Genomic DNA, 26,814 nt, shown 5'->3' on the forward strand with positions numbered 1-26,814 from the left:
GGGCGCTAAAAGTTACACATCAGCATCGAAGAAGAAATACACTATTGGTCAAAAATTAACTAAAGAAATTCGGGATTGGCGGAGTTCAAAATTGGCGGACAGAAAGATTGTTATTGCCAACCCCAAAAACAAAAGAACAAATATTTAGTAAAGACAAAACTTAAGAATACAAAATGTCTTCAAGAGAGTTCATTCCTTCGCACCAGCGTGCGTAATCACAGTTTTAGTAGAGACATCTGGTAGAGAACGTCCACACTTCTTGATCAATTACAAACAAAAAAACACATCAAAATTCACACAGAGCCATCTTCGGAGAAACTGTTGAGTTAATATAGTTTTTAAAGTTCAGGCTTTCTCCTGTAGAGGAGTTTCAATTGGCGCAATGTTTGAACTAGCGGCGTGGAGGTGTACCACCTGGTACAACAATAATAATAATAATAATAATAATAATAATAATAATAATAATAGAAAATAGAACTGAATCCATCACTTTCAGGATGGCTGAGATGAATAGTGACACTCCGAAATTTGTTGAAGTCCAACTTCATCACCCTTTGGGGTGGTAGGGACGAGGGGTGAATGATATATAAAAATAATCGGAAATAGTGTCGAATCCATCGTTTTCGGGGTCGCTGGGATGAATAGTGACACTCGGGATTTTTAAAGTCCATATTCAGCACCCTTAGCAGTTGGGATACAACCAGAATTCAGTCCACCTGGTCGAGACACATGTTTAAGAGGGATAACCTCCGTGTTCGAAGTTTAGTGCAATCTGGTGCTGGACACTGGGGAGTCCTGCTAAGTGGCTGTAAGGTGCTCCTTTTATAGTGCAGACTGACGTCACAAGCAAGCGCACTGGAGTCGTCTCGTAGAGTCTCGAATAATCCAAGCTGCGGCTTGCGCGGTGCTGGTTGGCGCAGAGCTAGGAGCGCGAAGGACACACAACAATTGCAGGGTCGCTGAGATGTTTAGTGACTCTCCGGATATTTTTTAAATTTCCTATTCAGCACCCTTAGTCGGGGGAGGGCGAGGCTGGAGTGAGGTATAATAATAATAATAATAATAATAATAATAATAATAATAATAATAATAATAATAATAATAATAATAATAATAATAATAATAATAATAGAAAATATAAGTCGAATCCATAGTTTTCGGGGTCGCTGAGATGAATAGTGGCACTCCGGAATTTTTTAAATTCAAAGTTCAACACCCTTTGGGGTGGGGGAGGGGCGAGAGAGAATGAGATATAAAATTAATCGAAAATAGTGACGAATCTATAGTTTTCTGGGTCGCTGAGATGTATAGTGACACTCCGGATTTTTTTTAAGTCCATATTCTGTATTAAGAGATAAGAATTTCGTAAAGTGAGTTCAGCCCCCTTTGGGCAGGAGGGGGGGGGAGTGAGACAAAAAATTAACAGAAAATAGTGTCGAATCCATATACTTTTCGGGATCGCTGAAATGAATAGTGACACTCCAGATGTCGTTTAAGTCCAAGTTGAGCCCCAGTCAGCAGAGTTGTGAGAAGGGGTGAAGAAAAGAAAATGTGCAAATGAGCGAGATTTTGGGTGTTTGTATGTTCCAGCATAGGCGTCAACTAAACTTGGTAAAAATATTATCTACTATCTGTAAAAAATACTGCGGGGGCAAGACACCCCTAAAAGCCCCAGGGAAGGGGGCGAAAGATAATTATAACTAAAAACGACCGATATTAGTGTTGAATCCATACTTTTCTGGACTACGGGAGAGATTTCAGCCAAACTTGGTACACTTATGACTTACTATCATGAGACAAACTGCGAGGAGGTATGGTAGACCTAGCACGCCTAGGGGTGGGATGGGAAGGGCTGAAATGTAAAAATAATCGAAAATAGTGTGGAATAGTGAGACGAATATTGATCCTCCGGACGTCGTTATGTGTTCTTCCAACATAGCCCTCATACAATATTGGTACACATATGACTTACTATCTGAAAAGAAATACTATTGGGCAAAAAACCAGTAGCACTCCTCGTGGAGGTGGTGAAATATAAAAATAAACGAAAATGACTGATATTAATGTTTACACGTGCGCTGAGTTGAACTGTGACACTCTGGATGGATAAGTCATATTTCACCGCAATTGGTATGGAAGTTGAGAAGGGATGAAAATGAATGTAAAAATAACCGTGATATATAGGTGTATGTGGGTATATTCCAAAATAGCTCTCAACAAAACTTGGTACATATATGACTTACCATCTGGAAAAAAAGTACTGTGAAGATGGAACACCAATCCCCGCTGGGGGTGAGGAATGGGAAGGCATGACATTTTCATTATTTAAAAATAATAGAAAATAACAGATATTAATGTCGAATTCATTGTTGTGACCCTCTGAATATTGTTTAAGTCGACGTTCAGCCTCCATTGGGACGGGACACTGAAAGGGGTTTTGTAGTAAATAGTCTAAAATGACCGAGATTAGTGTTGAATCCACTGCGTTTAGGGTCTCAAGGCTGATTGGTGAGAGTCTCAAGGACAGTTGAAATCGTGTAGATCATATCTATACCGTAACGGATAAATATATGAAGTTATCACTTATATTTTTGAAAGGATCAAGTACTTCCCAATCAATTCAAGTTTCCACAAGGACAAAATTTTACTCGAAAGCGAAACCATTTAAAACTTGAAATCAAACACATCTAAGTAACTCTAATACTATAAATGGTAAAATTCAATATCCCAGAAAGGAATTCTATAAACACTTTAACATAACTAACTGATGATACTAATCTTAAAAGTGAACATCCTAAACCAACCGGGCTACGCCGGGTAGTACAGCTAGTACAGTATAAAGTACATTATAATTTTCCTTAATCACGAGGAATTATGGATGTCTAAGAAGGGGTGCGTTCGCTCCTTGTAGGTCCGTAAGAACAATACTGTCTTCTTAACCTGGAATGATGTTTATTACCTGCGGAGACCCCTACATTCGGAGGTCACCGCATGTGCAGAAAGATCAAGTCATGACGTCATTGGCACGTAATTCATTGAAAATCATAATGGTACAGTACTTTATCACTGAGAACGTTCCCGTTTACCGAAGATCCGTACCCACTTCCATGCCAATTCACAGTCTTTTTGTGGATTTTGAGCAGCAAAGTGTGGTGGTGCCCGTCTTACTGGAAGTTTACCGTGGCCTGCAAGACAGGAAGGTGGCGATATACAATTTATAATTACTACATTGCTTGCCAAAATCCTGGATTCAACTTCAGACTCTCCGCAGTGCTCATATCGTCACTGATCTAAATCGTCACATCTCCAGAAATCTAACACTTTAAGGAAGGATACAAATTTTCATAGAACTTAGCTTTCCGATTATAATTATATTAAATATGAATCAATGCCATGCAATGCACATATAGTTGTGATGTAAGTAATTAAATATTGAAAATTATGTAATATAGAAGGGATATACGAAGAATCGGTGTTAATTCATTGTCAGGTCATGTGGAGATACGTGTGGAGATACGAAATTTTATTACTGAATTCATATCGAAGCCATAAATTTTACGAGGTGTTGTGTTAACGCTTTAAAACAACAAAACCTTGCATGTCCACTTTACGAGTTTTTATAGTAACAGAAATATGAGCATTTCAATGTTTTATCAATAGTTTCGATGTTTCTATTATCGTAATGATGAACGAAATGGCGTGCATTGGGAGATTGTGGAGTTCCAGAACAACTCATTAATTGGGTTAAAATGCTCTATGTTAACACCAGTACGATGAGCCGCTGATATATCTGACAGCTTTCCAGTCAAAGTTGGTGTTCGTCAGGGTTCAGCCTTGTCACCTCTACTTTTGATTTGTGTAATGGACACGATCACTCGAGAACTACAGCGGAAAGTTCCATGTTTGCCCGATCTGCAACACCAGATCCAAGTCTGGCATGACGCTCCCAGCAGATTTGCTCTTCATCTATTTGATACCTTCCAGTGTCTCCAGGTCTCGTCCACGTATACAGCCGTCGTTTGTGGTGTTTGAACCAAGTATTGGCAAGGACTAAATTATGATCAGTGCAGAATTCAACCAGCCTACTTCCTCTTTCGTTCCTTTGTCCCAATACAAATTCTCCTACTGTACTACCTTCTCTTCCTTGGCCTACCACTGCATTCCAGTCTCCCATCACAATTAGATTCTCGTCACCTTTTACATATTGTATTAAATCTTCTATCTCCTCATATATTCTTTCGATTTCTTCATCATCCGCTGAACTAGTAGGCATATAGACCTGCACTATTGTGGTGGGCATTGGTTTGGTGTTTATCTTGACGACAATAATTCTTTCACTATGCTGGTCGTAGTAGCTTACCCGCTGCCCTATTTTCTTATTCATTATTAAACCAACTCCTGCATTTCCCCTGCTTGATTTTGTGTTGATAATTCGGTAGTTGCCTGACCAAAAATCTCGTTCTTCCTGCCAACGTACTTCACTTATACCAACTACATCTAACTTTAGCCTATCCATCTCTCTTTTCAGATTATCTAACCTACCACAACGATTCAAACTTCTAACATTCCACGCTCCGACTCGCAGAATCTCAGTATCCATCTTCCTGGTGATCGCCCCCTCTCGTGTAGCCCCCACCCGGAGATCCGAATAGGGGACTAGTTTACCTCCGTAATACTAATAATAATTTGTCTAAGCATTTAGCTTCGTTGGTAATCTTTGAGTACAGTAGTTCTTGCAAATTTCATTTCTGTTTGTGCTTAGTAGTGACATACGGTACCAGTACCGGTATCGTAATTAGGATGGTCTGAAAGTAGTTTAAACATTACTGTAGTGTACTGTACTGTACAGTAGTATACGAGTAATATCTATTAGAATATAGTGTGCTTATTTTATTATTGTAAAATATTTGTGTAGTACTGGTGTAGTAGAGGTATCCGTAGAAACTCGTACTAAAATACTGTTGTTGTAATTAGGATAGGCTTAATTGCAGTTTGGAATTGTGTAGTTCTTGTGTATTCAGTAATTAACAGTAGTTTTTATCCTGTTAGGGGTTGTAGGATAAATAATAGAGTACGACTAAGTAGTATTGTAGTGTAGTCGTATATAAATTACCTTACAGTCGTGTGATCTTTGAGTACTATCCCAGAAAATATATCCCTCCGTTCATTTATTTTTTGCAAATAAGATATATTATTTTCATTTTTTCCCCGTAAAGAATGGCTAAGGAGCGAGAGTGTACGAACTGTGGGTGTGGCGAGGCATTGAGAGGTATGAGGGAGGAGTTGGAAAGGTTGAGGGAGATAATTAGGATTCTCACAGAAGACAGGAAGGAAGATAGGACTCCCTCAAACAATATACAGGTTACAGTAGGTGTACGAGAGGGAGGGGAAGGAAAGGGGGGAATCGTGGAAGACAGGTGGTCTAATGTTCTAAGAGGAAGGAGATTGCAGGCTAAGGGCTCCATTCAGGATCAGAATTCAGGACAGGTGTCTGTGCGAAATCGGTACGAGTCACTCCAGGTAGAACAACAGAGGGAAGGACAGGGAACTGTTGCTGAGATGTGTGGAAGTACGAGGAAGGAAAAAGGTAGGAAAGGGAAATGTATAGTAGAGGATAGGAAAAGACAGGTGGAACAGGCTGATGGGAAGGAGAAAAGGGAGGAGGAAGTAGCTTCTGCAGCTATCAGGAAAGATTAGGGCTGACCAGGAGGGGAGGGGATCAAATGAGGTGGGTAGGGTAGAGGCTCTGGTCATGGTGGATTCCATCGTTAGACATGTGGGGAAAGTTTGTGGAGAAAAGGGTACCAGGGTAGAGTGTTATCCAGGAATTACGTTGAGGGAAATGTTGAGGAAAGTAGAAGAGAGGGATGATGGGAAGGAGAAGGTGGTGGTGTTCCACGTTGGTACCAACAACGTAAGGCAAGCTGATATAAGTACCAACATAGTTGGAGATGTGTGGGATCTGGTAAATGCAGCACGGTTGAAGTTTATGAAAGCGGAGATTGTTATTAGCGGAATACCGTGTAGAAGGGATACTGACTGGAGGGTGTCTGGGGATTTAAATGAGACTATGGAGTGGGTATGTGGGAAACTGGGAGTGAGATTTCTAGATCCTAATGGGTGGGTAGGAGATAGAGATCTGCGCTCAAATGGCTTTCATTTAAACCGCAGTGGTACGTATAAGTTAGGAAATTTGTTTGGAAGGGTAATAGGAAGGTACATTCAGGGAAACGGGGTGGCCTAGGGAGCGGTGATAAGGGAACAGGGAACTGGAAAAATAGTAGGAATGACATAAAGTTGTTAGTGTTGAACTGTAGAAGTATTGTAAAGAAAGGAATAGAATTAATTTAATAGATAGATATTTACGATATATTGTAATAGGAGTTGAATCATGGCTGAGAAGTGATATAATGGATGCAGAAATTTTCTCACTGCACTGGAGTGTGTATCGTAGAGATAGGATAGGAAGGGAGGGAGGGGGAGTGTTCATTCTGGTGAAAGAAGAATTTGTAAGCTACGAAAAAGTATAAGATGAGACACATGAAATTCTAGGTGTAAGGCTCATTTCTAAAGATAATAAGCAACATGATACATTTGGAGTGTACAGATCGGGAAAGGGTAGCACTGACGCTGATTCGGAATTACATGATAGGATAGTCAGCTATGTGGGACATGACATGGAAAGAAATGTGATTGTAGCGGGAGATCTGAATTTGGCAGATGTCAATTGGGAAGGAAATGCGAACGACAGGAAGCATTACCAACACATGGCAAATAAGTTAATATGGGAAGGGCAGCTGATTCAGAAAGTGATGGAACCAACCAGAGGGAAAAATATCCTGGATGTAGTGCTGATAAAACCAGATGAGCTCTATAGGGAAACTGAAGTAATAGATGGTATTAGTGATCATGAAGCTGTTTTTGTGGTAGTTAAAAGTAAATGTGATAGAAAGGAATGTCTTAAAAGTAGGACTATTAGGCAGTACCATATGGCTGATAAGGCAGGCATGAGGCAGTTTCTAAAATGTAACTATGATCGGTGGAAAGCGGTAAATAAAAATGTAAACAGACTCTGGGATGGGTTTAAAGAAATTGTTGAGGCATGCGAAAACAGGTTTGTACCTTTAAGGGTGGTAAAGAATGGTAAATACCCACCTTATTATAATAGAGAAATAAAGAGACTAAGAAGGAGGTGCAGACTGGAAAGAAATAGAGTTAGAAATGGCTGTGGAAGTAAGGAGAAACTGAAGGAACTTACTAGAAAATTGAATCTAGCAAAGAAGGCAGCTAAGGATAACATGATGGCAAGCATAATTGGCAGTCATACAAATTTTAGTGAAAAATGGAAGGGTATGTTTAGGTATTTTAAGGCAGAAACAGGTTCCAAGAAGGACATTCCAGGAATAATTAATGAACAAGGGGAGTGTGTATGTGAGGATCTTCAAAAGGCAGAAGTATTCAGTCAGCAGTATGTAAAGATTGTTGGTTACAAGGATAATGTCGAGATAGATGAGGAGACTAAGGCCAAAGAAGTAATACAATTTACATATGTTAACAATGACATTCACAATAAGATACAAAAGTCGAAAACTATAAAAGCGGCTGGAATTGATCAGATTTCTGGGGATATATTAAAGACAATGGGTTGGGCTATAGTACCATATCTGAAGTACTTATTTGATTATTGTTTGGTCGGAGGAGCTATTTCAGATGAATGGAGAGTTGCTATTGTAGCCCCTGTGTATAAAGGAAAGGGTGATAGAAATAAAGCTGAAAATTACAGGCCAGTAAGTTTGACATGCATTGTATGTAAGCTTCGGGAAGGCATTCTTCCTAATTATATTTTACAAGTTTGTGAAATTAATAACTTGTTCGATAGAAGGCAGTTCGGTTTTAGGAAAGGTTATTCCACTGAAGCTCAACTTGTAGCATTCCAGCAAGATATAGCAGATATCTTGGATTCTGGAGGTCAAATGGACTGTATCGCGATTGACCTGTCTAAAGCATTTGATAGGGTGGATCATGGGAGACTACTGGCAAAAATGAGTGCAATTGGACTAGACAAAAGAGTGACTGAATGGGTTGCTATATTTCTAGAAAATAGATCTCAGAGAATTAGAGTATGTGAAGCTTTATCTGACCCTGCAATAACTAAGAGGGGAATTCCTCAAGGCAGTATTATCCGACCTTTATGTTTTCTTATATAAATATAAATGATATGATTAAAGGAGTGGAATCGGAGGTAAGGCTTTTTGCGGATGATGTTATTCTCTATAGAGAGATATATAAGTTACAAGATTCTGAGCAACTGCAATGTGACCTCGAAAATGTTGTGAGATGGAAAGCAGGCAATGGTATGTTGATAAACGGGGTTAAAAGTCAGGCTGTGAGATTCACAAATAAGAAAAGTCCTCTCAGTTTTCATTACTGCGTTGATGGGGTGAAAGTTTCTTTAGGGGATCATTGTAAGTATCTAGGTGTTAATATAAGGAAAGATCTTCATTGGGGTAAACACATAAATGGGATTGTAAATAAAGGGTACAGATCTCTGCACATGGTTATGAGGGTATTTAGGGGTTGTAGTAAGGATGTAAAGGAGAGGGCATATAAGTCTCTGGTAAGACCCCAACTAGAGTATGGGACCCTCATCAGGATTACCTGATTCAAGAACTGGAAAAATCCAAAGAAAATCAGCTCGATTTGTTCTGGGTGATTTCCGACAAAAGAGTAGCGTTACGAAAATGTTGCAAAGTTTGGGTTGGGAAGAATTGAGAGAAAGAAGAAGAGCTGCTCGACTAAGTGGAATGTTCCGAGCTGTCAGCCGAGAGATGGCGTGGAATGACATTAGTAGACGAATAAGTTTGAGTGGCGTTTATAAAAGTAGGAAAGATCACAATATGAAGATGAAGTTGAAATTCAAGAGGACAAACTGGGGCAAATATTCATTTATGGGAAGGGGAGTTAGGGATTGGAATAACTTACCAAGGGAGACGTTCAATAAATTTCCAATTTCTTTGAAATCATTTAGGAAAAGGCTAGGAAAGCAACAGATAGGGAATTTGCCACCTGGGCGACTGCCCTAAATGCAGATCAGTTTTGATTGATTGATTGATTGATTGATTGATTGATTGATTGATTGATTGATTGATTGATTGATTGATTGATTGATTGATTGATTGATTGATTGATTGATTGATTGATTGATTGATTGATTGATTGATTGATTGATTGATTGATTGATTGATTGATTGATTGATTGATTGATTGATTGATTGATTGATTGATTGATTGATTTGTTCAAATATTAGTTCAGTTGTAATTTGGGTGTTTCACCCTAATGTGTGGTAGATTATCATGCATCTCCAGCAATCTATTGTAAATATGTTTAACAGTAAGTATAATGTGATCATGAAGTGGCAAGCTGTACAAAGCCTGCAGAGCACATTTAAAGCAAGACGATCAGAAATATTGATTTTTTGCATAAGGGGAGAAACTTGGAGTGCTCTAACCTGGTCGGAAGACGAATACTGCACCATTTCTCTGATCAGGAACGCTTTACATTTTTCGGAGACTGCTATGAGGCCTAATCCGCCTTTGTCAATTGGTTTCCTCAGTTGTGGCTTGGCTATACGAAAAGTATATCCTCTCCATAAGTAATATCCGACACAAATTTCTATCCGTTGGGCTATTGTTTCTGGCACCGGTAAAATTTGTGCAGTGTGCCATAGTTTTGACAGTGCAAACAAGTTGATATGCCGTACCTAGGGGCATATCTGCTGAGGTGCATCGATAGGGTCGACCGCACCTTTTGTGTAATACTGTTCCTGTTTAAATCGACTATTTCTTCAGTGTTTGCGGTAAAGATGAATCCTAGGATTTTAACACGCTCTTTGGTTGGTACGTTGGCTAACATTGTTTCCTTCGGCCATGTAACAAGAGGAAGAAGTTCCGATTTCTGGTAACTTACAAGGGCGTTGGAGGCCATTTCGTATGTAGGTATTATTCCTGTTAGCTGTTGAGCGACTTCAGGGTCCGAAGATGGATAATTACGTCATCTGCGTCAGCTTTGTTTGGATTTGGATTTGGATTGTTTGGATTTTGTATTGAGTTAAAGACGTGATGAACATCACGTACAAATGGTTCTATCCTCTAGGAATATATGATTATCCTTGTCGAACTGACTTTGAATAGGAATCGGACGAGAAAAGAAACCATTAAGTAGAATTCTAGAGTGGGCGTATTGATAATCATTATGTATAATGTTACAGAGAGAATCGAGGAAACCCATATATCGCATGACTCCCAGCAAGTATTCGTGATGAACTCGACCGAACGCTCTCTGAAAGTCCAGACTTAAAATGGCACCATCCATACCTGTATTACTTGCATAAAATAGCACTAAAATAGCACCATGTTCCTAATGTCTTGAAGTTTGTGTGTGTTTCATTTTTCATTTGGAATACCACACGTTTCACCTAGTTTGATGACTCTTCCCAAGATAGGCATTATACGACTGGCAAGAATTTTCGTGAAGATCTTATAATCAGTATTGAGCAATATTACTGGACGGAAGTCTGATATTGTTTTGGACATTTTGACCTTGGGTATGAGTATTATTATACCATCAGTGAACCCAGTACAATCAGGCAGTGCTTCATTAACTCCACAAAAGTTTTTTTTTTACGGCAAGCCAGCATGTCTTGTAAAAAAAATAGCCAAGGCCATCGGGGCCTGGTGCAGACTTGTTCCTAGCTGCAGGTATTTCCTTAAATACTTCCTCTTCAGTGATGGGACGGGTCAGATGCTGTTTTATTCTTCACATAAATGTTGCACTACAAATGATCGAATTTTTTGTTACTCGGCTACGGAGTTCCCGTTATCTTTAAATATTTGTTTGAAGTTTCGCAGAGAACTTTGCTCCGCGTCTTCAGAAGAGAATCTCGACTGTTCACGAAGAAGACTTCTCCAAATATGGTAAGGTAAGCGTGTATTCTTCCCGAAGGCAGGTCCAAACCTCCGCAGGACTTTGCGTACGGTAGGGTAGCCAGTTCCTTTCCGCTTTTCCATTCCCTTGTCTCCACCAACAGCGCGTGGCAACCCATCCAAATCTTGACCACGCCCAATGTTGCTTAACTTCGGAGATTTCACGGGACCCGGTGTTTCAACGCGGCTATGGCCGTTGGCCTCCAATAACGAAAGTTTGAATTTAAACGTTACTAACAGAAGTGTAAGTGGTACGTTCATTCGTCACCAGATGGCTCACCGTATGCGGTACAGCGCTAACATTCGAAACGGAAGCTGACGGCACCATCAGAATCAGTCTGAGAGGGGCTCACATAACAGGTGTACACACTTATGAAAGTATGACACTAACACAGGCGTGGAATGAAACATCTGGTGATGAGGAACGCACGAATTTCGGAAACACCGAAACGAAATTACAACAGTGAAAAGACAGGGAAGAGAACTGCCTACGTAAATCCTCAATGGCTGGCAACCAAGTATTACTTAATTGACAGCCAGTGTCCCTGTTGAAGTTGTTAGGATTTCTTCGTATTTCCAAAATTCCCCGTATAATCCTGGACCTGTAGTGTCTAGTGTGGGTAAGAGCTCGAACATCTTGGAACACGACATCATGGCCCGTCGGTAGGGCGTGCTCAGCTTTACCTGATTTGTCTGGCTGGTTGAGACGGATATGCGAGTCCCAATGTTTGGCCAATGTATACCTTGCCGCAAGTACAGGTAATTTTGTACACCCAGGGTGTAATAGTGGGGACCTAAACTGTGAGCACTTTTGGCGACGGTGCCCAACAGGGTTTTTACATTATGTTTGCGGAGGACCTTGGCAATACGGTGTGTGGTCTTGTGGATGTAAGTCAGGTAGGCAGTTACGTCCATGTCTTCTTTCTGTGAGTTTGTTTAGTTGTCTCTCTGGGATGCAGGGCTCTATGAATCTGTACATCGTTGTAACCATTACAAACATGACTTTGAGTGTGTCCATCTCATCCTGGATATGTGATGGCTCATAAATTCGTGTCGCTCTCGTGGCGAGAGTCGTGAGAATCCCATACGGAAAGATTAGAAGAAAATCCATCATTTTTGACAAAATTCTTTTTTAATCTGCTTACCATCCAGGGTTGGTTTTTCCCTCGGACTCAGTGAGGGCGGTGTCCTGGAGCGCGAGACATTGGGTCGGGGGATACAACTGTAGAGAATGACCAGTACCTCGCCCAGGCGACCTCACCTGCCATGCTGAACAGGGGCCTTAGTGGGGGATGGGAAGATTGGAAAGGACAGGCAAGGAAGAGGGAAGGAAGCGGCTGTGGTCTTAAGTTAGGTGCCATCCTGGCATTTTCCTAGAGGAGAAGTGGGAAACCATGGAAAACCACTTCCAGGATGTCTGAGGAGGGAATTGAACCCACCTCTACTCACTTGACCTCCCGAGGCTGAGTGGACCCCTTTCCAGCCCTCGTACCACTTTTCAAATTTCGTGGCAGAGCTGAGAATCGAACCCGGGACTTCAGGGGTGGCAGCTAATCACACTAACAACTACACCACAGAGGCAGACCATTTTTGACAAAATTCCAAAAGAAAAATAAGTTGATTAATCGAAATGGAAAAAAAATCGCACAAAAAAGATTACGAAAGCATAAATTTTATACAGGCATACATTTTGGAATAGAATTAGAAACCTTGGGGTTTTTTTAGTAAAAGACAGAAAGTGTGCAACTATCTGGTCAGATGAAAGAAGAAAATAATGCAGTGTACTGATGTAGAAATATTGGACAGGCTGAGAATCACGTAAGGAGACCAAAAAAAACCATGACGCAACATCCCCAAAGGGCCATGGCCTACCAAGCGACCGCTGCTTAGCCCGAAGCCTGCAGATTATGAGGTGTCGTGTGGTCAGGACGACCGATCCTCTCGGCCGTTATTCTTAGCTTTAGACCGAGAACGCAATCTCACCGTCAGATAGGAATTGTAATCATATAGGCTGAGTGGACCTCAAAAGAGATTTCAGATCCAGGTAAAAATCTCTGACCTGGCCAGGAATCGAACTCGGGATATCTGGGTAAGAGGCAGGCATTCTACCCCTACACCGCGGGGTCGGCAAAAAACAATGCAGAAGTTATTTTTCGTGGTCCACAGATGACTGATATCGAAGAAAGAAGAATATGGATTTAGTACGTCCTCTTTTATCCCGGACTCTTACACGTTTTTACATCGTGTCCGGTGTTACGGGATTAGCTTTTTTTCAGTCGCTTTTGTGATATTATTGGGAGTAGTACTGTGTTAGCTGTGTTTGTTGTTTTCTGGTTTATGTAATAATTTAAGTGTTTGTTTCGTGAATATTACTTTCGTTGTTAGTTCAGTTTATTGTAAGTTAATCAGTGGCTAGTTGTACAGTTGTATTCTCTATTTAACATGTGCATTTGTTTAGGTTATTGTCAGTTTAGTGAATATGAAATCTCATATTTATCGGCCACTCTCAGTCAGCAACAAGAAACAAATAATTGTGAAACCAAACAGTACCAAATGTTACGTCAGTCAGAACGGAACATAAACTTCCAATGATGCAGTACATATACATATATAAGTAAGGACATGTAAATACTAACAAAATAACCAACCCATCAACTACTAGTAATGACATAAACAACAGCAACACTCTCAAATTCAAGAGACAAAAAGGATGTACATATTTTATACATAATGTAAATAATTGTACAAAAGCAACTGTATATACTATTGTACAGACACAATAGCATCCCTCGTAAATATTCCAGGTAAAAAACTAGTAAAAAATAACATGAATCGTCACTGTATTGCACCCTGTACAAACAACTTTTAATAATAATAATAATAATAATAATACAGTAACTCCAAATTGCCATCAAGAATTGCATGAAAAGTAGCATGTAAAAACAGAGTAACCAGTCCCGCGCCCACAAGTACTGCATGCTCGTAACAACTATTGCATATCCCAGCGGAGCAAGTCCCATTAATATCAAGCCACGCTATACCTCCCTTTAGCGAACAACACGTCCCTAGTCTAACTGCCTTACTACTACGTAAGAAGGGTTGCAGCCCAGTCGGCGTAATAGATTACTCAGGAAGTTGATGCTATTGAGCATAAGCCCATATACAGCGCACATATGTTAAAAAAGAAGCTATAAAGCAATATACACTTAGCACTAGCAGTGGTAGCTTATGTTAAAATTAATATAGATGAATTAACATAAACTCACACTAAGTCAAATATAGCGCAATTAAACCGAACGAAAAACTTGCACCAAGCCACACCCCCCCCCCCCCTCCTAAGTAAGGGACATAGGACCGCGCAGGTCAGAGGTCCCATCTTACAATTCCACTGGCGCCACCCGCGGGCGGCGCTAGAGGGTAGCAATCGAGTTCGGATCGGAATGGCGTGTTCTGTTTTAAATGCCGGAATTATTAGCACGAGCTCAGTAACGGGTCAAAGTTTATTGAAATTCATTATGCCAACATAGTTGATTAAATATTCAGCATGTATGAAAGGTTGATATGTTAAGGTAACTATGACAACGCAGCGTACTCCGTAGTTACTGCTTTCGCCGCTCAAATGTCAGACCTCAACTCTCGTGGGTCCAACTATACTATCCAAGATTAAAGTACAAGAGAAACAGCAACAATGTAAATACATCTACAAAATCAATGTATGCCTTCAAATAAATAACCTAACTGATGTCATTCCCGGTAAGCATAATTACATTGTTGGTGAGTTTATCAGATAATTTAAACCCAAGCAAGCAAAGCCACAGTTTATCCACCTGTACTCCGTATGATATTAAAAACGTTTCTAAAGCGCCTTTGTAATTCACTGCGTGCAGTACAAAATTATTTGAGATTACAAGTAATAAATCTCATTGTAGACCGTATTGGACATCAGGATATGAACATTAAAATAAGAATAATAGTTAACACCACCTTTCCAATACTTATCTTTCCTTATATTTCCTTATACCTATCTTTCCTAAAAATTTCCTTATGTATATTTCCTTATACTTATCTTTCCTTATATTTCCTTATATTTCCTCAATATAAGGAAAGATAAGTATTGGAAAGATGGTGTTAACTATTATTCTGCTGCAGTCGCTTAAGTGCGGCCAGTATCCAGTAATCGGGAGATAGTTGGTTCGAGCCCCACTGTCGGCAACACTGATGATGGTTTTCTGTGATTTCCCATTTTCACACCAGGCAAATGCCGGGGCTGTACCTTAATTAAGGCCACGACAGCTTCCTTCCAATTCCTAGGCCTTCCCTATCCCATCGTCGCTGTAAGATATATCTGTGTCGGTGCGACGTAAAGCAACTAGCAAAAACAAAAAAAAAACAAAAAAAATAAAACAACCTAGTATTCTTATTTTAGATTGCTGGCCTATCTCTTTATTGTCACCGGACTGAACATAATTAACTTATTTCTAGAGCGTAAATTGAAAATAACGTGGATTTCTGCCCTCTTTCTTTCATTATTTCCTGCCTCCATTTCAAACTCTGGTATCGCCGCAGTATGAAATGAAATGTTGTATGGCTTTTAGTGCCGGGATATCCCAGGACGGGTTCGGCTCGCCAGGAGCAGGTCTTTCTATTTGACACCCGTAGGCGACCTGCGCGTCGTGATGAGGATGAAATGATGATGAAGACAACACATACACCCAGCCCCCGTGCCGCCAATTAAGGCTAAAATCCCCGACCCGGCCGGGAATCGAACCCGGGACCCTCTGAACCGAAGGCCTGTTCGCTGACCGTTCAGCCAACTTAACTTTCACGGCCTGTAACGTGGCCATGTCACTATGGCTGAATAGCGTACGCTAATCAGTTGCCCGCCCGCCCGTTTACAGTCCTGTGTGCCCGCATGAGCACCTCTGGTGCAGAGTATATTTTCAATCAAACATAACTTCAAACGCTTAAACAAACCAGGTACTTTGTTATAAATCAGAATGACGCTTAAATATGAATTTTGCTTCGCAGTTTGTTCGTGACATGTTGTAATGTGAGAATGAGCATTATTATCACTATTATTATATTGCTTTTCTGCTTTCCATATATAACTTACCGATTTATTTCAGAGCATCGGTTCTTTGTCCCTCGTTTTATATAATACAAATACATACATAAGTAATACTCACTGTTAAGAGCCCAGTACTCCCGTTTTCTGACTCCGTCAAGCAGGGCACGGATGTGCTTCGAACAAGTAGGGTCACGAATTTTCGAGATGATCTGCTCCTTTCTGCGCTCCAGTTCACTCCCGTACATCATCTGCATCATTCCTGAGGGAATTATCATATTGGGCTGGATGAGCTGAGTGAATTTATTGAGGCCGACGCTCTCCTGCGGCAGGGGCGCGGCCAAGAAGAACACCAGGAGGAGCCAGGACGCCATAACACCGAGACAACAAAAGAACTGACTTAGTGGTAACAAGCACAAAACTGCACGAGTCTTATCGCTACGGGCGACCGCGCTTATCTCATCAATTAGCGTTTACCTAGGTCCCCTCCATATTCCCAGCTGGTTTCTTGCGTCGTGAAGAAATAATGAACATCAGAGAACGCCCTTTCATAACATCAACCCTGCTATGAAACATAATGATTGCGTCATTCTGTAGAAACATTTATCATTCTCTGAACAACAGCATTCACCGAGAGGGAAGTCAGCACATCTAAATCCGGTGTCAAGAAGCGTTCCTCAGAGAAAGTATGTAACACACTGAACAGGATACTGAATTGAGGCAGACTGATAGATTTATTTTATTTTGTTTACAACTTGTTTAAGGGGAGTCGTAATGCTGTATCTCGTCAATGTTAAATTGGCTAAATAAATGAACCTTTTTCTCAGTAGCCATTGAATGTAGAAAGATGACTTTTTAATATAATGTTAACTAGTGTCTTTTGCAAACACTGATCTAGAAGAGTTTTAAAATATGTGCTACGAAGAAAGTTATAATTTAAAAATCACTTTCCCCAATTTTATTTTTTCCGCAGATATTTTATTATTAAAAAACTATTTAAAAGAAATGTCAATCAAAATATATCCATCCTTCCACAACAGTATCACATACATTTGGAAAACATTCCATGCAAAGGCATCAAGTAGTTACTCAGAAATGGGAGCATTTGTTTCGGAGAAAGTGATTTTGAGTAAATTGCATTTAAAAGTAGAAGTTGCGGTAAAACTCACCTACTGCAGAATGAAAGGTCTAACAACACTGCATCTTTCGATTGCAGCTAAAGCACGGTGACCAACAAATGAAACTGGTATTTCTCTTCAAGACACGTCACATTACAGCCTTCTAGAGAGAATAGTCCTTGAGATGTGTGTAAATCAGTGATACATTGCACAAAACCTATCTTGAAATAGAAGTGCACCAATATTTATTAAATATTCAAATATTTGAATGAAACAAATGCTACACTATACAGAATGATTCACACGTTTTGGACCTTTATACGACTTCCCTTAACGTCTCACTAACATATCAAAGGTTTTCAGCGATGGACGAATGCGAAAGGGCTAGGATTGGGAAGGTAGCGGCCCCAGCATTTGCTTTCTGTGAAAATGGGAATCCGCGGAAAACCATCTTCAGGGCTGCCGACGGTGGGATTCGAACCCATCGACCGAGCTCGACAGCTGCAGTTGCTTAAATGCGGCCAGTATTCAGTATTCGGGAGATAGTAAGTTCGAACTCCACTGTCGGCAGCCCTGAAGATGGTTTTCCGTGGTTTCCCATTTTCACACCAGGCAAATCTTGGGGCTGTACCTTAATTAAGGCCACGGCCGCTTCCTTCCAACTCCTAGCTCTTCCTTCTTCCATCGTCGCCATAAGACCTATCCGTGTCGGTGCGACGTAAAGCAACTAGCGAACCCATTGTCTCCCGAATGCAAGCTCACATCTGCGCGACCCTAATCGTATTCCCAACTCGCTCTGTCAGATTGAGAGACAGATGACTTATTTTACCTGGAAAAGTTGAGGACATTCGTCCATCTCTTACACTAATAATAATAATTTCGTGTGGCTATTTGTAGCCGAGTGCCGCCCTTGTAAGGCAGACCCTCCGATGAGAGGGGGCGGCATACGCCATTTGTAGTTAACTGCGTGTTATGTGTGGGACAAACACCCAGCCCTTGGGCCATTGGAATTAACCAATGAAAATTAAAATCCCGGCCCGGCCGGGAATCGAACCCGGGACCCTCTGAACCGAAGGCCATTACTCTGACCATTCAGCCAGCGACATATCTTACACTTAAAAAATAGGGATTGTTAATACAACACAATATTGTTACGAATAAAACACCATCTGTTTTATTAATTTATTTCAGAATGACTCAATAAATACAAACACACACATACACACACAAGTGTATTTAGCTATGAATGGCCTGACTTACTAATTGATATTTACAAGTCTCTTGTGTACACACAACAGGGAGTCCCGGTCGGTTGCGATACCTGGGGACAGCTAATCCTTACTTTCACTTCCCCAGGTCCAGTCACCTTAGGCTGGTTTCACACCAAACACGATGTCGTCCCATTTGCGATCAGTCTCATTTGCGATCACTCTTATCAGTAAAATACAACAGTCAGGTTGCTGTGAGGTAATTCCCTACTGAAGGACTGGTACAGGAAGACATCCCTGAAGTAACCGGCGAAATTACTTACTAGGATTGTTACGAATCGTATTTTGGAACTCACTAAATTACTTATATTTACCGTTTGAGACTGATGCGTTAATATCGGGACTGACAGAGAATAAACAGGACTCAAATGAACCTTTCATTTAGAGTTACTACACAGTTGTGGGTGTAAAGGCGGTTAAATGAGTTTTAAGAAGTAGGACAAAAGATGGGCGTATTAAAACCGTTGAATTTTACACTTTCCAATTTCGAAACAAAGGATTTTGCTGTAACACTTTGCTTCTTCGATAGTGCTACACTTTTGAAGCAATAAACTTAACAGTTAATTTACACTTTCTTATACAATAGGGGACACTATTAAATTACTGCTTAAATAATGATCAAACTGTTCAAACATCTTAACTAAGCAGCTGCTCAAAATATAATTAGCCTACTTTCCTCTATCTGTATGTCTGCCCCTTAGTCTCGTTTCTTGATACCGGGTCGGGATGAGATGAGATACGGGATGTTTCTACGGCCAGGTGCCCTTCCTGGCACCAACCTCAGTTGAGGATTTAATGAAGATGAAATTGGGTAAGGATGGAAGGACTCAGCTCTGGCCTATGAATAGGAACTGTACCGGCATTTGCCTGGAAGTGAAAATATTAAACCACAGAAAACCACTCTGAGAACAGCCGACGGCGTGGTTCGAACCCACACGTCTCCCGAATGCAAAGCTTGGCTCCATAGCCGTAGCGCATTAAAACGCGCGGCCACTCCCTAGTTTCACCTATATAAATAAAATGATAATTTTTGTCTGTACGCTAGGATAAGATGTACAAGATTCTAGAACTTAATGTTAAGAAAATATTTAGATTAAAATAACGTGAAGAAATGGTAATTCTATAATGATAGCGCGAAAAGATGAGGTTGCATTCGGGAACTAGTGGGTTCGAATCCCATTGTCGGTAGCCCTGAAGATGGTTTTCCGTGGTTTCCTGTTTTCACAACCAGCAAAAAAATACTGGGGCTGCACCTTAATTAAGGCCACGGCCGTTTCCTTCCCACTCCTAGTCCTTTCCTATCCCATTGTCGCCATAAGACCTGTCTGTGTCGGTGCGTTGTAAAGCCAGCGGTAAAAAAAACCATGTCACCAAACATCCCTGACTTTTCCGTAAATTTCTGTAAGAGTATCCATTATATAAAGCACAAGGCTTGCCTTTATCCGTCTTAATGACCTGCACGTCGTAAGTAAGCACGAAGATAACAACAACAAAAGCTACATCAACGATAGATGCATACAGCTGGAGTAATTACAGTATGTTAAAAACTGTAGATTAATATTATCTCAAAAAAAAACCTTCAAAAGATAGGTTGTGTGCAGTACGCATGGACGTTGGAAAACCCTGATAGGCTGCTGATAATTTTACAGTGGTCGCAAATGGGACACGTATTGGTCTTTCTTCACATTCTTATTTCCCACAGTAATGGGAGTGATCGCAAATGGGACAACTTTTGCTGTGATCGTAAATGGGACACAACCCCAAACACGTCCAGTCACGTCTAGTCCGTCAACAGGAAAATGCAACACGGAAATCTCCCTTTGTTTTAGGCTATGTCAGCTATATTTCATTCACACAGACCAAGTCTCAGTCAGTCAAGGTTAAACCAGTCCCGTCAAGTGGAAGGGGAACCAAACCGGGCTTGATTACGATGCCTCGGTCCAGTCCAGTCTCATTGTTTTAACAACACGAGTCATATTCTGAGCAGTGTACAGTAGTTATTTAGCGTTTTATCCTTCTTTCGTTTTGTGCATGAATCAGGAAAAGTGGATTTTCTTTTATACAATTTTCTTAAATGCCTGTGCTTTGTAATTATGTTAATATCACTGTAATTATAATATTTATGTTAAAGTAAAATCATTTGTATTGAAATTATTTTGTGTGTTGTAATGAATACTAATTTGCATTAAAAGTAGTATTTGTGTTAGCTTACATTAAAAATATTGCTAACCAAAACTCTTGTTGTATGGCTTTTCGGTAATTAGTGTTTTGCTGTTCAACCTCTTTCGAACCAGGTCATTAAGCTTCACAAAACTTTTATATCTCATTAGGAAAAAAATATAAAATTTGAACGGATCGTTCACTAAGTCGGATAACAAATGAGAGAAAGCACCATAGATATCCCTTCTGAACTTAATCGGACGTTCCTACAACCGCGATCTTGGTTTTCTTTCGGCGAACTATCGGGCGCAAAACTATAAATTTAACTAGCTGACCTTCCCTATCCAAGGCAGAAGGAAAACTGAATTCTTTCCACAACTTGTCCTTTCTTCTGGGGATGTGACTGGACTGGATGTGCTTGGCTTGAAACCACGGGTCTTAACTAGACGGGCTTGGCCTTGACGGACCTAGACGTACCCAGACGTGACTGGATTGACTTGTAAAGACTTCCTTGGTGTGAAACCAGCCTATTGTGCAGCAGCTGTGTGTAGACCACTGGATTCGAACATATTGTTACGGGTCACATAACACACAATGACTATTCCTTGGTTCGACTCCGGAGACAGTTAAGTGATTCTTACAGTCACATGCGGTGAACAACTTAACAGCAACAGTATTCGACAACAACAGCGAATATTAACACAAGCCTGTTTACCCTCACACTCACATAGCGGGCTCTCTCGCTGACTCAGTCCAGAGAAGTACACAAACACACAGTACTCTCAGGTAGTACACAGTCTGCCGTTCTGTACTCTTCAGTCCAGCCACTCTCTAGACACTCCGATACCAACAACAGCGCCTCGTTCAGACGTCGGTGAGACAACCCCAACACACTGAGTTTCACACTGACTCCACCACGGAGTCCAACACTGACCCCGAGTCGAGCACCAACTCTGACTGGCACCGAGTCCAGCTCCAACACTGACTATGACTTCACCACGGAGCCCAACACCGACTGACTGTCCGCGGCTAGCCCCTCTTTTTATAGTTCAGATGATGTGTAGAGGCGGAACATCCCCGTTGAAACTCCAAGAAACTCATAGGTAGACCAGCCGACGAGAACAATACGCGGAAATGCCGGCCATGCCCTCCGGACCGGCTGGGAGCTCTCCAGTCGGCAGATTCATTTGTCCCTTCCAAGAAGTACCGGAAGGTGCTACGACATGGCTGGCAAGTACTAATTTATACCGTACTATACGTAGTTTCTTTGTTTACAGTTTGCATTACGTCGCGCCGACTCAGATAAGATGACGATCTTTATTATTTTCTTTTTTCTTTTGTATGCTGAGTAGCAGTCCATACTTCTGACTTGCCCCGACAGTTCTGTCATAAGCAACTGCAGGACCTCCAAACCATCTGCTAACGCCAGTGTAACATCTGCATATTCAATATTGTTAAGGCCTTGTCCATTAATTATAGAGCGTCTGTCAGGATCTTCCATTGTCTCGCGAAAAATTCTCTCTGAATAGATAGTGAATACGAGTGGCCACAGAGCGCACCATCGTACTGTGATCACCTCTGTCTCTTCTCCTTGGATGCGCATAGAAACAGCTCGGAACCCATACAAGTTACTGATGTGTCTTATATGCCTTCATGTAGTCAATGAAACAGATACAGACATCGCTGTTGACATCCCGGCATCTTTCATGTAGAACCTTAACACTAAATAAGGGTTCTCTTGTACCTAACACATTACGAACTGTATACTCCACAAGCACTACAACATTTAGTACTGGATTTTTAGGCAGAGTTATGAATGCCAATTTCAGCCATGACTCCTATATTATTATTATTATTATTATTATTATTATTATTATTATTATTATTATTATTATTATTATTATTATTATTATTGTAATGGTTATGGCGTCCGCCATGCCAACTCGCTACGCGCCGGGGGCTTCATCGTATCGGCCCACCCCCTTACGCTCGAGCGCGCCAATCACGAGCAACACTTGGTGCTAGGCCGGCCCTCTCGCCTTCGTCCGCGGTCCCACAGCAGAGGACGACGGAAATTACTCGACTGGAGTCTTCTATCTCGCGAGGTTCCTGGATGCATCTAGCATCCAGACTGTTCTGGAAGGCCCAGAGCAGGTATATAAGGACAGGAGTAACTTGGAGTGAGAGTGAGTGAGTGAGCGAGAGGGGGATTGAGTTCGCTGGTGTGAGTTAGCGAAGAGCGCAGTCAGTGATAGCTTGGGCTGAGATGTCAGCCTGATGGAGTATCTGCCTGTTGGAGCAGAGGACTCGTTCCTGTGTTCCTGATGTCGTGTGTGTGTGTGTGTGTGTGTGTGTGTGTGTGTGTGTGTGTGTGTGTGTGTGTGTGTGTGTGTGTGTGTGTGTGTGTGTGTGTGTGTGTGTGTGTGTGTGTGTGTGTGTCCCTTGAGGCTGGCTGCTGGAGAAGAGCCTTCGGTGTTCTGGAGCAGAGCGAAGGGAACACTGGGTGCCGACGTGTGCCGACTGCGAACGGGGTTCGAAGGATTAAGTGAACAGCAGATACTGTTCCGACCTGTGAGACTGACGTGTAGGCTATGGACCGTGACAGTGCTAACGAGTGTGACTGAATGAGTGTAGTGTAAATAATCGGGGACTGTGTGTGTGTGTGTGTGTGTGTGTGTGTGTGTGTGTGTGTGTGTGTGTGTGTGTGTGTGTGTGTGTCATTGTAGATGGAACGTGAGAAACTAAGAGAGAGAGAGCACGAACCGTGTACGTGTGTAAGTTGTAAGCTCGGCTATCGTCTGTGTAAATCTGTCATTGTAGTGCTTAGTTAACACATCTTAGAAATGGGACGCTACCAGGTTCTGTACTAATTTATTTATTTATCTACCCCGCCAACACGTAACATTATTATTGTTTCGTTATGCCCATTCAAAGAGTGCGTTGGAACTTGTTGATTGGCTTGATGACTTTCGCCTTCCTATTCTTCCAGAATCTCTTCATGAACTCAGTGCGTTGCCTCTTACGTTCTTCCGACCACTTTGTACCAGTTTTGCTGCTAGTTTTCACCATAAATGTGTGTTTGTTCACTGAGGTCCTGAAGACTTCGCGATTTTTCATGATGTCTTCCCCGATGTTCAATTCATTCAGGTCTCCTCTTGTTTCCTCCTACCAATTTATTCTCATATTTTAGTATTTTACTAAAATGAATGATCTTTTCATAAGTCTATTATAATCCATCCTAAAAATGTGTCCAAAATATATCAACTGTCTCCTCCGTACAGTATCCATGAAACTTTCTGTATAACTATAAAGGTCTGCAGTTCGCCTTTTGATCAAAATTCCATTTTCTTGTATGGGGCCGAAACTTTTTCTAAGACTTTTACGTACTTCTTTTCCGGTATATGCAGTTATTATTATTATTCCGGGGATTTCGTGGAACACAGAGGTGTAAGAAGGTGCTGGGGTGAATGGATTGCAGGAAAATGACCAAAGCGTAAGTTAAAGCAATAAATTTTGAAATGTTATTTCTTTCCTTCTTTTCTAATTTTGAAATTTGATAGACAATCCGAATGAACAACAATAGAATGACGAGCTCGTCAACTTCCACAACAATAATGACTTAAAGTCGAAAATCAGGTACAAGAACAGGATAGAATTATTAACAAGATAATATATAAGGGATGAGCATTGTGGCTCTGAAGGTAGGCCTACACTATTTTCCAAGAGCATACACTTTTGACCGGGGCAATAAGTGTCCATACTAAATTGCCTTAATGTAAAATTAAAAGGTTTAAGACGATCAGCCATGAACAAGAGGCTAGGAAATTAATCACTTGAACTCCTTTTAGAAAAAAACACTTAAAATCTTAAATGGGCTTATGGTCCGAAGTAGCAGAGGCTAAGCCTATAGTACAGAGGGGGGACTAAATGAAAAATATTAAATGCCGAAGGCGAGAGAAGAATTCAGAAGTTTAGAAAATGTTAGTCACCCCAAACCAAGTTGAATGGGAATCAAACAGAGGATGAACACTCTTTGTTCCCTTAATTTACATGTTTCCCATCAGGGACTTCAACAGAGTTCTCAGATTTGCCGAAAATTTGTATTTAACCAATGACTTTAGAACTTTACATTAAAAAAGAGGTTTGCAACCTTCCTCTCAAGTTATCTGCCGGGAGCTATCACATGTTAAGAAATTTATGTCATTACCTTGAGTAATTGGGCCTTTCGAACGATGGCAGGTATCCGCTGCCTCCGAATTACACAGCACACACACTAGACCGGACAATGAAGACGGCAGTACAGCCCTAAAGCGCACAGCTTTTATAGCATCTCAGAGGTAAAGATTCCAGAACTCTCTTGAGATAGGCAGAATACCTGTACACGCCCCCAATTTTAATTGGCTAGAGGAATATACACAAAATTACTGATTGCTTAATAACTTAAGAAAGAAGGAAGCCGTAGGAATGTTAACAACATAGATTAATTTAAAAAACTATCTACAAAATCTTAAGGTTTGCCACATTCAAAAAATTGAAATTCCCTTTCCAATTCATTGTCCTTAATCCCGCCAGAGGGGGCACATAGGCCGATGGTAAAGACATCTAATGGTTAAAGGTCCAAGTATCCTGAGTTACAATAATTCGAGAAATCCAGCTCAGATTGCCTTCTAGAAGGCGTGAAGTTCAATGGGACAGGGAAGGTGTACCCCAGTACAATTATTATTGTTATTATTATTATTATTATTATTATTATTATTATTATTATTATTATTATTGTTACGGAGTTATCCGTGGTAGTTAGAGGTGAAAGAAGGTGCTGGGATGAACAGGTCTCAACTTACGAAATTAAAGTTCATTTAAAATTTAACAAAGGTTATACACTGACTGACAGTGACAATGCAACACCAAGGAGGAGTGGTTCGAAAGGGATGAAAGTTGGGAAAAAAACAGAGACGGCACGGATGAATAATTGATGTTTATTTCAAACCGATATGCAGGTTACACAATGCGCACGGCATCGACTCAGTAGGATGTAGGACCACCGCGAGCGGCGATGCACGCAGAAACACGTCGAGGTACAGAGTCAATAAGAGTGCGGGTGGTGTCCTGAGGGATGGTTCTCCATTCTCTGTCAACCATTTGCCACAGTTGGTCGTCCGTACGAGGCTGGGGCAGAGTTTGCAAACGGCGTCCAATGAGATCCCACACGTGTTCGATTGGTGAGAGATCCGGAGAGTACGCTGGCCACGGAAGCATCTGTACACCTCGTAGAGCCTGTTGGGAGATGCGAGCAGTGTGTGGGCGGGAATTATCCTGCTGAAACAGAGCATTGGGCAGCCCCTGAAGGTACGGGAGTGCCACCGGCCGCAGCACATGCTGCACGTAGCGGTGGGCATTTAACGTGCCTTGAATACGCACTAGAGGTGACGTGGAATCATACGCAATAGCGCCCCAAACCATGATGCCGCGTTGTCTAGCGGTAGGGCGCTCCACAGTTACTGCCGGATTTGACCTTTCTCCACGCCGACGCCACACTCGTCTGCGGTGACTATCACTGACAGAACAGAAGCGTGACTCATCGGAGAACACGACGTTCCGCCATTCCCTCATCCAAGTCGCTCTAGCCCGGCACCATGCCAGGCGTGCACGTCTATGCTGTGGAGTCAATGGTAGTCTTCTGAGCGGTCGCCGGGAATGCAGGCCTCCTTCAACCAATCGACGGGAAATTGTTCTGGTCGATATTGGAACAGCCAGGGTGTCTTGCACATGCTGAAGAATGGCGGTTGACGTGGCGTGCGGGGCTGCCACCGCTTGGCGGCGGATGCGCCGATCCTCGCGTGCTGACGTCACTCGGGCTGCGCCTGGACCCCTCGCACGTGCCACATGTCCCTGCGCCAACCATCTTCGCCACAGGCGCTGCACCGTGGACACATCCCTATGGGTATCGGCTGCGATTTGACGAAGCGACCAACCTGCCCTTCTCAGCCCGATCACCATACCCCTCGTAAAGTCGTCTGTCTGCTGGAAATGCCTCCGTTGACGGCGGCCTGGCATTCTTAGCTATACACGTGTCCTGTGGCACACGACAACACGTTCTACAATGACTGTCGGCTGAGAAATCACGGTACGAAGTGGGCCATTCGCCAACGCCGTGTACCATTTATCGTTCGCTACGTGCGCAGCACAGCGGCGCATGTCACATCATGAGCATACCTCAGTG

The 26,814-nt window shown here is 41.7% G+C and overlaps 1 protein-coding gene across 1 annotated transcript in view; it reads right to left on the reverse strand.

Annotated features, from left to right (window-relative positions):
• LOC136866988 (nose resistant to fluoxetine protein 6-like) overlaps nucleotides 1-16,422 on the reverse strand; it is a 227,149-nt gene extending 210,727 nt beyond the window's left edge. The window contains exon 1 of the mRNA XM_068226789.1: nucleotides 16,170-16,422. Within this exon, the coding sequence (XP_068082890.1) occupies nucleotides 16,170-16,422 (253 nt within the window). The remainder of the gene's footprint in view (nucleotides 1-16,169) is intronic.
• Nucleotides 16,423-26,814: the final 10,392 nt, after the last annotated feature.

The sequence above is a fragment of the Anabrus simplex genome, chromosome 3 (assembly GCF_040414725.1).
Source record: "Anabrus simplex isolate iqAnaSimp1 chromosome 3, ASM4041472v1, whole genome shotgun sequence".
Classification (NCBI taxonomy): Eukaryota; Metazoa; Arthropoda; class Insecta; order Orthoptera; family Tettigoniidae; genus Anabrus; species Anabrus simplex.